Below are 12,530 nucleotides of genomic sequence, written 5' to 3' on the forward strand. Positions count from 1 at the left end.
TTTGCCCCGTGTGAGACCCATATATTGAAGGAAGGGATGTATTCCGCGCTGTTTTTCTGGAAATTGCGCGCTGGGTTTTGGGTTTTCACGTTTCTAGGGATCTAAGCGGCTGCGGCGGTTTGGAAGCAGCTCCGCAACAAGTTGCGGGATAGCACTTGCCGTAGTGTTTGCTGGGGTGAGGTTCTCCCATGTGGAGTGTGGTCCATAGTGGTTTATAGGCGCACAGACCACCGAGCAAATCAGTGCCCGCGTTAGGGACCCAGAATAATTATTAACCTACAGGGTTAGTCGTTTTTGTAGAGTAAATGAAAGGGACATGTGCCGTCAATTTGAAATTTACTAGTGGCCCGGTTAATTTTTATTTGCTGCTTTCCAGACTGGTTTTTTCATCCGTCACAAGTCCTCTATGATGTCACTTAGGGACTTCGTCATTTCCTTTCCCTCTTTGCCCTCTTACTTTCCCTGAAACTCTTCCCTTCTCTTTTCCCTTTAAAGGTACGTTTAAATATTTTTTTAAAAATTTTCCTTGGTTACTTCTAATCTTAACCTGAGTTTCCCCTATAAGAAAGCAAGGTCAATTTTGTCAGTTACAAATTTCAGAATATTGGTTTTGCACATTACTTTTTAGCAGAATACGCAAATGTACGCTTAACGGTAAGAGGTCATTTACTCTAACCTTTGTCTTAGTAAATTCTTTGTTTGATTTGGTTTTAAGCTGAATTTTGAGTCCCTGAAAGAACAATAACAAGATTTTGTAGGTTAAAACTTATAAATCAGGTAGTAGTAACAGAACAGTAAGATTCCGTTTTGAAGGAGAGCTAGACATAATCTTTGCAACTAAAAAAAGCAATGATGGAAAAGAAAGAAAATGAAAAGTACATTTGAAAAATTAATCTTCCATCTAATTTTGAAATTTTGGGATATGCTGAGCATTTTAAAATTTCATGACATTTCTTGTACTTTGGGGCAAGAATCTAATCTCACAATGACAGAATTTTAATTATTTCCTTAAGTAGAAGCTGAAAGGGTCTCAGTGGGGAGTTAATAGTTGGTGAAGGGTTTAGAAAACATTTGCATCTGTGGAGCAATTCAACTGTACCATTAGGCCTCTATAGCCTCTGAATTTTACTGAAATCAGATAATTAGTGAAACAGGATACCAAAAGTTCCATATGGCAAAGGCAGCTGCTTTTTGCTAGTATTGAAAATGAAACTATTTTCTCTATCTGAAAACACATAGGTAATAAATATGATTTTCCCATAAATAACAATTTCTTCTGCATCCTAAATGCATTTCTTTCATGTATAGCTGGAGTTTCCTTTTTCTGGTTTTGTTTTTATGTTCCAGAGTATCCAAACGTTTTACATGAGGAACATTTAGTCACTACACCACAAGTCGGTCATAGTTGATTGCAATCATAGAACAGACCTTTAATTTTTTAGCTTTAACTTTAAACTTAATATTTTTAGTTCATCCAGATTACAGTGTGTAATTAGTAGATGCTTATAGAACCATTGCTTATTTTCATTATTGAAGTAAATTGGAACAAACCATCTTTCAGTCTCTTTCAGTATATGGAAAATTGGATTTGATCTGATAGTTGAAAATATGGTAGTGTTTCAATTCCTTTTGAAGGCCCAGAGCCTGTGTCTAGGCAGAAGTTACTAATTATGTCCATTTAGAACTAAAAGATGGCTGAAGCTAATGGTAGAAATGAAAATCTCTGTGTTTGGTGTATATTTAATAATTTTGACTGAGAATTAGGAAAGTGTAACCCTATACCTGCTACTCTACAGTAGCATTTACCCCTGAGAGAGCAGGGTAGTACAGAATCTTCTACCTTGCAGGTTCTAGGACCAACTGACCCAGGCATTCATTGATGGAAAAAGAAACGAACAACAAAAACCCCTCCTGAGTCATTTAGTTTTAGCATCTTTGATCCTTAATTTCCAAACTATTTAGCCTATGTATACCCCTTTTGGAAGTGGAAAATGAAACTAATCTAGGAAACAAACCACTATTATTGAGAGGGAAGCAGAAAAATATTCCAGTGAGAAAAAAAAATGCATGTTCATTTCATTTGGCGTTTCACTGTGTTGGTGACCTCAATAATAGCATGATGGTATTTTTCGGAGGCTGACTTGAACTCTACCAGATGCTTCTCATAACTTCTGATGGCTGTTTGAAGCTGTGTTTTCTCCACTGCTCCCAGGATGGCACGGAAGATCATATCTATGCCAAGGCCAAGAACAGCAACTCCAATACTACCAAGGAGAGAGGCACCAATTTGGGTTAGCACAGTGACCAACTTGCTAATTATGCCACTTGTGACACTGGAGCCAACAAGTTTAACAGCCAGTGCACTGGCTGCAGAAGTCGCTTCTCCCAGGATTACCGAAATAACCTTTTGCACTATTGCAATTTTCTCTGTCTCCCTTTCCTTAATATCCTGAAGTTTTCGATAAAGGGTTGGCTCTAGTTTATCTTTTAATGCTTCATCAACCTTTTGCAATTCCTTTTGAATTTTCATCATGGCTTGGATGATGATATCACAGTTTTCTTTGATGGTTCCATCGCTTTTCATCTCAATGGAGGCCAGCCTGCACCCCAGGTGCATATTTAGAACCCCAATGAGTTTATTGGTGGCATGGAAGCTGTCAGATAAGCAGTCAAGGAGCTGCTGGTGAAGACGATTTACTTCCTGCCGCCTCCTTGGGTTCTCAGGGTAGAGGAAGTCACTCTGAGCCATATTTCAAATAAGATTTCTGAAAAATAAAAAAGTGAATGTACACTAAAAACCTTGAAAAATATCTGCCATCTGCATAGATTTGACCCAGGAAATCTTTTACTTTATGCATGGAAAAGGATTGATATATTATCTAAGGAACTTCTCAGGAAACTCAGCAGGTTCTTAAAACAATTACTTTTATGAAAGTAATTGTATGGAAAATGTGCAACTAAATACAACCTATTGATGGATAAATTAAGGCAATAGATTTTGTGGTGGAGAGAACTCCTAGATAGGAAATATTCGTGTTTATCCAGCATCTGGATATTAATAAATAAAAGTGACTTTTCCAGATAATACTTATTAACTTAAAGTTAAAACAGACTCCAATTAGGCTTCCTACCCTTTACCCCCATTAGTTATATTAGTTGTCATGGCCAGAAGACCATAAGATCTCTTTCAGGGGATAAATAACAAAATTTGTGTTTACAAACTTGGTTATCTTAATTTACAATATCTGAGTCACTTTATATTTCTACAGGCAAATTGTTTTACAAACCTAAGAGACATCTGAAGACAACATCCATGCTACATTATTGAAAATGTGTATATCCTCTTGATAAAAGAGTATATATTCAAGAGTCCTTGGACTGAAATTTCTCATGGAGAGAAGGTGGGTATGGTGCAGGGTACAGTGTACAGAGTTATAACTAACTCTGTGTTTCTCCACTTGCAAACTTATAAATTAATTTGTTTAGAATGGTCTATATTGCACGTAACTACTGGTAAAATAAGCTAGAGTTAGCCTCAGAAAAACAGAAAACAATGCCATTACACAGAAGTATTAAAAAATATGTGGGAAGATAATACCATAGAATGAATTTAGTAAACCTGACTGATAATGCAATATGATATAGCCTTTTGTTTTGAAGTGCCATCTAGAGAAAAAAAAAATGTGTACGTTCTGAGTTTATTTGGGTGGAAAAATCTAAAGTTTGATTTGAGCCCAGTAAGAACAATATATTACTCAACACATTCCTTACTGGGCTTGCTATGTGTTTGAAACTTACTTGTTTTTTCATTAAAACAGACAAAGAGAAAATGGAGTCCTGTGTAAGATCTGTGTAAGATCTGACACATTCATTCTTTAAGTAAACAGCATTCTGATAATTTGGGCCCTACCTGTTTTAGGATCACAGTTCTTAGAGTAAATATTAGGAACCTCAGAAGCATGAGATGAAAGAAAGTAAACATGAAAATAATCTATCATCTAAGTCATAAATTTGGAAATGGAAAGGGGAATTTTTTTTTTCCACAATGGATTAGGAAAATAACCATTTGCATTAGATTTAGAAAAATGAACTAGAAGCTCCTGGTAGAATAAACGTGACCATAGTCAGAAATTCATTTTTATTTAAACATACACAAACACACATATATATGCATGAATATGATAGAAATATATTTCCACACATTAATACCTTTTAAAAATCTCATATTTTTAATCCCATTTAAGCAATTGCTTTTTGAGAGTCTCATTAAATGTTCAAAACTCAAAAAAGTATTGCAAACTTCAATTTGATAACCACAAATTTGGACTTTGATTCCTTTTTTCTTTCATAATTTTCCATTAAACTTGTACTTTTTTGTCTCTCTGTTTTCAGATTGTTTCATGAAGTGAAAACTCCAACTGTGACTTTGGATTTAAGAGATCACCAAACATATCACTATTTAGATATTTAGGTGAGAGAAGTCTTAATTCATTAAGAAAAGTAATTTTAATATTTACCAGTAAAATAGCCATTATAACCACATTTTTCAGGAGTTGCTGAAACTGAGATGAAAAGTATTCTGGTTTAAAGGGAAAACTGAAAAAAAAAACCCACAGTTGTTGAGATTAGATTCACTGGCTTAGTTATGTCCACTAATTGAAAGAAAACAAGAGTCTTCCAATAGTTCATCATTTGTAACCAGTTGCTGTATAGATTTTAAGAGGTTTTGAGTCAGTTCCAGAATAGAAATAAGACCAAAATGATTCTGTAAAATAATCATTAAAAGTAGAGATTTGTTATTCAGATTGTAGAAGGAAATCCCACCTAATTCACAGTCTCAAAAAAATACCAATTTTAGTAGGGTATTTCTTTGGGCAGAAGATTAATTTTCTTAGGACCCAGTGTAATATAATTACTCTGACTACATAATTACATTTTTTACAATTGTAAAACATAATTACAATTACAATTGTAATTACATAATTACAATTCCCCATAATGCATCATGTGCTAAAATCATTTGATGCTGACTTCTCCCTCTGGGAAGAAAATCTTTAGAAATATCCAGGGTCCATGCAGGCTTGTCTTTCATTTCTACCTCCCAGTACTGCCTGCCAGAATTATATCCCTTAGAACTCAGAAGCTGAGCTGAGATACAGTCTCCTTGGATTTTGAAGAAAAGTTTGCATTGTATTTCTATATTGCACAGTTATTCTATTTTCAGAAACACTAAGTTTATGATGTGTGGTTTCGGGATTTAGAATTAGATCTACCTGAAATAGCTTGATAATTTTGTCCAGGCCAGAATATTGTGGAAGAAGATGATAACCATATTCTTTTAACCTGAATGAAAAATGTTCAGGACACTTTAAGTTGTCATAGCTGTGATAAATACTCTTAACATCTGCCATTAATTCCTGTTCTTGCTGCACCCATTTGCTTACTCTCTCCTTTAATAAACATTTTAATGTGGAAACATGATCAGAAAATTTTGTTACGTTTTCATTTAGTTTTGTTAAAATATCCATCTCTTCTTGTAAATACCAAAGAACAGTCTCTTGCTTACCTTGGAGAAACAACATAAGTGGCTCAAATTCAGACTTTATTTCTTCTCTCCTATGTTGTACCTTCTACAGTTCCATTGATTTTCTGGTTTTCAGAGCCATGAATTTTCAACTTATTCCACTCTCTCCTTCTAGGGCTCAGTGTAAAGTTCCAGTCTTTTCCTTTGATAGGGGATGGCCTTCTCTATGGACCAAATGTAGTGATGCCGGAGATCAGTGGAGAAACTGCACTGTGGCCCTAAAACCTCTAGGTTCTCCTGATAGAAAAAGGTTAGAGCCTGATTGTGCTTCTCACATACATGCTTCTCTTCCTGTCTCTTCCTCTTGTTTCTTCTGATCTGGAGTAGTTTAGCAATTTCAGTCAAATCACCTAAGCTTGGTGATCCAGCCAGATTGCTCCTGAGTTTCCTTTCTGGACAGCAATAGAGGCACAAAGGGCAGGGGAGGTTATCATCGGAGCCTTTCAGGAAACAGTGATGCAGGAATGACAGAGCCATGCCCACAGTTGACAGTCACTGGGTCTTTTAAGTAATCCAGCCAGATGGACTAGCTCGCCCCTGCTTGGAGGTCTGCTGGAGCTGTCAGACTCCCCTGGGCCATGAACAAAGGTGGTGGCTAAGGTCACACTTGGCTCTCTAAAGCTCAAGACCCCGTAAGAAGTGGATATGTGCCCCAGACCTTGCAGACTGATTAGCTTTTGGTCGCACTGGCTTGCCATGTTGATGGCAGCCTCTAAGATGTGTTTAGCCCTCTACCCCTTAATGCCAGAGTCTGCTGCCAAGAAAGCACCCCAGCCTGCAGTCTGTTGCATATCAGCACATATAAAGTGTGCTGCTGCTCTTCCCACACAATAATCTGAAGTTCAGCTTAATGGCTTTCTTATTCAAGGAAACAGCCACAGGTCCAGACAAGGAATCCTTCCTATAATTTTCTTGTGAGGATAAAAAGATTTAAATCATCCAAAGTAGTGTAGGCAATGTAACATGGTGGATTCTCAATAAGTGGTGGCCACCAGTCCACTCCCTTAAGTGTTCCTTCACCCCCATTTTGGTCACTGCCCAAACTTGTTCTTATCACAATGTTTGTTTAATGTGAGCCCATACCTCCATTCCTGTCCCATAGGTCTTAACTGAGGTCTGGGATCCTGTTTATTTTCACTGGAATTTCCCAGGAGCCTGAGGAGACCTAGTGGTGATAGCTGTGGCCTGGGCTATGGCACACAGTAGGCACTCAGGAAGCCTCTGCACAGCTCAGCCTCATGCCAGGTCCACCTTGGCCTTTTCTCAGCCTCCCACCTTACCTGGAGCAGGTGGCTCAGGCCTTCAGACCCAAGGCTGTGTAAAAGCCCCAGGGTTGTGTGGTATGCAGGAATGAGGTCCCAAAAATGCCCCAAGTGTGCAGGTTCCAGCTAGGAGCTAACTCATGTACTTTTTTTTTTTTAATGATCATTTTTTTGTCTTTATTTTTTTAATGTTACATTAAAAAAATATGAGGTCCCCATATACCCCCCAATCCCCTCACCCCACTCCTCCCACCCATAACAACAATCTCCTCCATCATCATGAGACATTCATTGCATTTGGTGAATACATCTCTGAGCACCACCGCACTTCATGGTCAATGGTCCATATCATACTTGTGTGCTTTTTAAATTTTATTTATTTATTTCTTCTTTATTTTCTTTTACTGTTACATTAAAAAAGTATGAGGTCCCCATATACCCTCCACCCCCCCACCCCACCCCTCCCACATCAACAACCTCTAATGCCATTGTGGCACATCCACTGCACCTGGTGAATACTCTGATGACCAGCACTTCATAGCAAATTTGAACTTTATATAATTTGAGTTATCACAAAGTGGTGCTTCCTTTTCAGGAAAGAGTTTTCACAGTTAACCATTCACTTCTGTACAGCAGCGTCGGTGCTGTTATTTGAATATTTTATTGCAGTGGTTCATGAAAAAGGCCTTAGGGCAACCTGATGGGAAAGGGCAAGCCAGCAGGTGGCGCTGCTGGTCTCTGAGCTGCCTCCCTCATTTCATCAGCGCCTCTGCTGAAGCTGCTCTGCTTTCTTGTGTTCTATGCGTTTGGGCTCTGGGTGGGTAAAATTCTATCTGATGAGAGTTCTGTTGCTAAAAAAAAGTTTGCAAATCACATATATTCTAACTTATTTCATAAAAATGAGATAGAAACAAATTTTGAAGTGCCAGTAATAGGCATGTCTTAAGAAATTAAAATGGAAACAAGGACTCTGGATGCACATTGAAATTGACTTTGTCAATTTTGTTGGATTGAATAGTAAAAATTCAAGATTAAAGAGTATATAAGAAATGCTAGAAATATATTGATGATTGCATTTAAAAGTCAAACTTCTGGAATACTGTACAGATTTTTAGTTTTGGGGGAAGGAATGGCCTTAAAAATGAACATTTATTAATTGATTATCACAGATTCATGTAAAAATTTCAGGATACTTTTGTGAATAAAAGTGGTGCATTGAGGGGAGCAGATGTGATTCAAGCGGTTGAACATCTGCTTCCCACATGGAAGGTCCCAGGTTTGGTCTGTGGTACCTCCTCAAAACAAAAAACAAAGAAACAAAAAACCAACTCAGGAGAGCCAATGTGGCCCAGTGGTTGAACGCCAGATTCTCACATACAAGGTCCAGGGTTCAATCCCCAGCCCTGGTACCTAAAAAAAAAGTGGTGCATTGACAAAAGGACAAATATTGTATGAAATAATTAGAGGAAACAAAATCACAGACTCAGAAACTAGAATACAGGTTACCAGGGGCTGGAGTAGAGTAGTAAATGAGGAATTAATGCTTTATTGGAACAAAGTTTCTGTTTGGGATGATGGTAAAGCTTTGATAATGGTAGCACAACATTGTGAATGTAATTAACACCACTAAATTATATATTTGAATGTGTTTAAAAAGGGAAATTTAATAAAGAGAGGAGATATAGGGGAACTCTGTGTTTTCTACATGGCTTTTGTGTAAAACTACAATTTCTTTAATTAAAAAAAAAGTCCCAAGTTGGGGGAGGGTAGTGCATTGACTGTTAAATGCTATAGAAATTTAAAGGGAGAAATTAATATTGAAATTATCAGAGAAAGTGACATCTAACTTACCTTTGATAAAATGATAGAATCATAATATGGAGAAATTCAAAGTAAACGTTTCGATAAAACAGTATTTAAAATAATATATGCAGGAAGTGGACGTGGCTCAACTGATAGACCCTCCACCTACCATATGGAGAGTCCAGGGTTTGATCCCTATGACCTCCTGACCCGTGTGGTAAGCTGGCCCACGTGTAGTGCTACTGCACACAAGGAGTGCTGTGCCACACAGGGGCGCCCCCGCGCAGGGCACAAGGCGTACACCCTACAAGGAGAGCCACCCCACGTGAATAAAGCGCAGTCCACCCAGGAGTAGCGCCACATACACAGAGAGCTAACACAGCAAGATGACACAACAAAAAAGAGATGCAGATTTCCAGTGCTGCCTGATAATGCAAGCGGACACAGAAGAACACACAGCAAATGGACACAGAGAGCAGACGGGGGTGGGGGGAAAGGGGAGAGAAATAAATAAAATAAATCTTAAAAAAAGTAAAATAATATATGCAATTTTAAAGTTTATATCAATAATATATACAATTTTAAGTAAAGGACCAAGAAATCACATTATAGTTCACATAACTAACACTACTGATTTAGAAATGTGATTGCGGCTGGAAGAGGTAGTCTAAATGTCAATGGAAAGGAAGCTAGAGGATAATCTAGGGAATGTATAGCATAGCAAAGTATATAGCATATAGCATAGTGATTTCTGTGGTGGATGAAGATTGTGGTAAATAGTAGAAATATAAGAATGTTCTTTTACAAAGTGTAAATAGGATGGTAATTGGGAAAATTACAACTAATGTACTTTTGGATGATAGTTAACTAATACTGTAATATTTTTGCAGCAATGGCAAAGAAGATATATCGACTTCATGGGACAACAGTAGTGGGGTATAAAGGGGTATGGGCTTTTTGGAGTAATGAAAAAGGTCTAAAATTAACTGAGGTGTCAGTGTAGCAGTGTTCCAAAATGTATTCACCAGATGCAATGAATGTGCCACAATGATGAAAGAGGTTGTTGATGTGGGAGGGGTGGGGGAGAGGGGGTATATGGGAATCTCATATATTTTTTAAATTATTATTAAGATTTTAATGTAGGTGGAAATGAAATTCTCATATTTAAAAAATTAAAGAAAAGTTTCCTTTTTTTTTTTGAATAAAGATTTAGTGCACAAATACAGCCCGAAGCCAACAGAAAAATAGTTTGGCCTGTCATTTCCCTAAGAAAGCACTGCAGTTACTCAGAATAGGCAAAGAAAAAGCAATCCTCTGAGTTCTAGGCTTCACAAAAAAACCACATATTATACGATGTACATTGATTTGATGTGCAAGTGTGCAATAAATATATACACGTACATTCTTATATTTTTAATGTAACTTTTTTTGTGATCTATGTATCTTTAAAAAAAGGCAAATATAAAAAAAATTTTTAAAAATTGACTGAGGTGATGACAGCACAATTCTGTGATGAAAATGAGAGCCACTGATTGTATACTTTGGCTTGTACAAAGCATGAGACTGTGTAACACAAGGAATCCCATGGTGGATAATGGATGTGGTTAACAGAACAAATAGGAGACTGTTCTCTTATGAACTGTAAAAAGTATATAAAATTAATACAGAGTGTTAATAATCAGGTGGGTTGGGGGAAAGTACACAAAATGTAAGATATGGGCTATAGTCAATAGTAATATTCTGATGATGCTATTTCATAGTTTGTAACAAATGTTTCACAACAGTGCAAGGTGTTGGTGGAGGGTGATGTATGAGAGCCCTGTATGATGATATGCATGTTTTTTTTGTAAATTCACAACTTTTACTATGCACTTATTGTTTGTCTATTCATGTATGAATAATGTACTTCAATAAAATTTTATATAAAAGTTTCAATAAAACAAGTTTTTAAAAATATTGTAAGAATAATTTCAATAATATACACAAATATACACAATAGACCAAAAAATCACTCACTAAAAACAAATCTTAAAGGTTTTTTGTTGTTATTCCTTTCCAAAATTTGTTATATGCATATGTATTTTTACAAAATTGTAATAATAGTATAAATAAAATTTTCATAGTATACTAATTCACTTAAACATTTTCCCATATTTCTAGTTTTATAATCAATATTTTGTTTACATAAAATAGTACATAAAATACTTTTATTATAATTTAATAATTCCTCATTTGTTTTAGTAGCATAAATAATAGTTTAATGAGAATTTTCCTGCCCAAAGTTTTTCCCCCCATGATCTGAATGATAAATTTCCAGGGAAGTTACGTAATTGATGAGAGTTAACCTTTTTATTACTTTTGATATGTCTTGGATATTGCTTTCCAAAAATAAATTTTACTTAGGATAATGGGTCTGTTTTTTAAAATGGAGAGCTTCTGGTAACATATCAGAAAGGGGAATTCTTGTCATTTTAGAAATAGATTCTACAAACACTAAAGATGAAAATATATGGTGTCTAAGATTTCCTTCCAAATAATTTGGAAGGGGGAGTTGGGTTATAGAGGAAATAAGGTTGACCTTGTGTTGATAACTTTTGAAACTGGATTATGGTACCTTAGTGCATTATACTGTTGCCTCCACTTTTGCATGCCTTTGAACCTTTTATTTCCATAATAAAAATTAAGAAAAATTGAAAAAATGATGACCCTGTCTGAGTCCCTGATGTTTAATTATTTGTGCTTTCTGAGTTTTTTGCTTCTCTTTGCTGTCAGTTTTCCTCATTATCCTTATTGAGTCCTGCTATCATGCTAGGTTTCACTCATTTGCAGTGTGAGAAAAGGATACAGGTAAAGTCAGAAACTTTCTAGGAGAAAATACTGGCTGCTAACTAATTCTGAGCCTTTAATTCAAATCAAAACAAGTTCATCATGGAGTGATGGCATACTTTATAGTGTAAATTCTTTTTAGTATTACTAACCAGAAAGCAAGAATATTTCTGACCAAAAAGCAGACTGTCAGGGTCATTCATCAGCATTCATCAACTGCCCACTTGGGAAACCTCTACTATATGTCTTGAGGCACTGAAAAAATAAAGTAGAAAGTAGACAATGTTCCTTGTCTTTAAGAAGGCAACATTCTATTTGGAGACATAGGAAATGCTCAGTGATATTTAAGTGCAATTTAAATTATGAAGGAGAAGAAGCATTATGCATTAACAAGCATTAGATTCCACACTCATTCTTTCACAGATACATACTTAATGCCTATAGTGATTGCTAAAGACCTAAAAGGAGTTGTTACAGTTACACAGGCAGGTGTCACTTCTCTCGTAATCCTTTCTAAAGGTGATGTCTTTAATGTTTATCTTCCCCTATGACTTAATCCTAGTCCTAGAATCTTAATTTTCTTCCTTCCTCAGTATCTTCAAAGACATAAATTATCACAAGGAACTTTCCATGGGATCCTCTTATCACAAAGTCATTTTGTTACTTTATTATAGTAATAATTTATAGCCAGGATTCAAGACTGCCATGTTATTTCAAATTCCCCTTAATATTGAAAAACAGAGTATTATATCAATACAAATAGAAATATCCGTATTGCTTACCTTGCTGTGCTTCTGCATTCAGTAGCCCTATCGTTTAGGAGTATTGTCGAAGTGCCTTTTCATCTGTTGCATCTGGGTGCTTCTGATGGAATGTGATGACTTGCAGGCTTTGCTAGTTTCTGCTGGGTCCTTCTGCCTGTCTGGTTTAGAGATAATTTTTGCATCACTTCATTTTCAGAATTCTATTTCCTATAGTAACATAAGCTTAGTGTATATCAAGCTTAATAAAGTGGAAAAATGCATTTATGTTCTGTTCTTTAATGGACTTTTTAT

General features: G+C 36.2%; 2 protein-coding genes and 1 pseudogene across 3 annotated transcripts in view; 1 reads left to right on the forward strand and 2 right to left on the reverse strand.

Annotated features, from left to right (window-relative positions):
* The first annotated feature begins 3 nt into the window (after positions 1-3).
* Positions 4-12,530, forward strand: part of C20H12orf60 (chromosome 20 C12orf60 homolog) — a 28,795-nt gene continuing 16,268 nt past the window's right edge. The window contains exons 1-3 of one of the 2 annotated variants that reach the window (XR_011646675.1): positions 4-495; positions 3,270-3,401; positions 4,393-4,471. The gene's annotated coding sequence lies outside the window, so the exon portion shown is untranslated. Of the gene's footprint in view, positions 496-3,269; positions 3,402-4,390; positions 4,472-12,530 lie in introns of those variants that run through there. The other variant, XM_071210180.1, reaches the window with a different exon arrangement.
* Positions 1,999-12,321, reverse strand: SMCO3 (single-pass membrane protein with coiled-coil domains 3). The gene is made up of 2 exons (XM_058282831.2): positions 12,258-12,321; positions 1,999-2,765 (listed from the first exon to the last, which is right to left on the reverse strand). The coding sequence occupies exon 2, from the start codon at positions 2,747-2,749 to the stop codon at positions 2,072-2,074; it is 678 nt and encodes a 225-aa protein (XP_058138814.1). The 5' UTR covers positions 2,750-2,765; positions 12,258-12,321; the 3' UTR covers positions 1,999-2,071.
* LOC111764588 (putative tripartite motif-containing protein 61) lies at positions 5,595-6,203 on the reverse strand (annotated as a pseudogene).

This window comes from Dasypus novemcinctus, chromosome 20 (assembly GCF_030445035.2).
Source record: "Dasypus novemcinctus isolate mDasNov1 chromosome 20, mDasNov1.1.hap2, whole genome shotgun sequence".
Classification (NCBI taxonomy): Eukaryota; Metazoa; Chordata; class Mammalia; order Cingulata; family Dasypodidae; genus Dasypus; species Dasypus novemcinctus.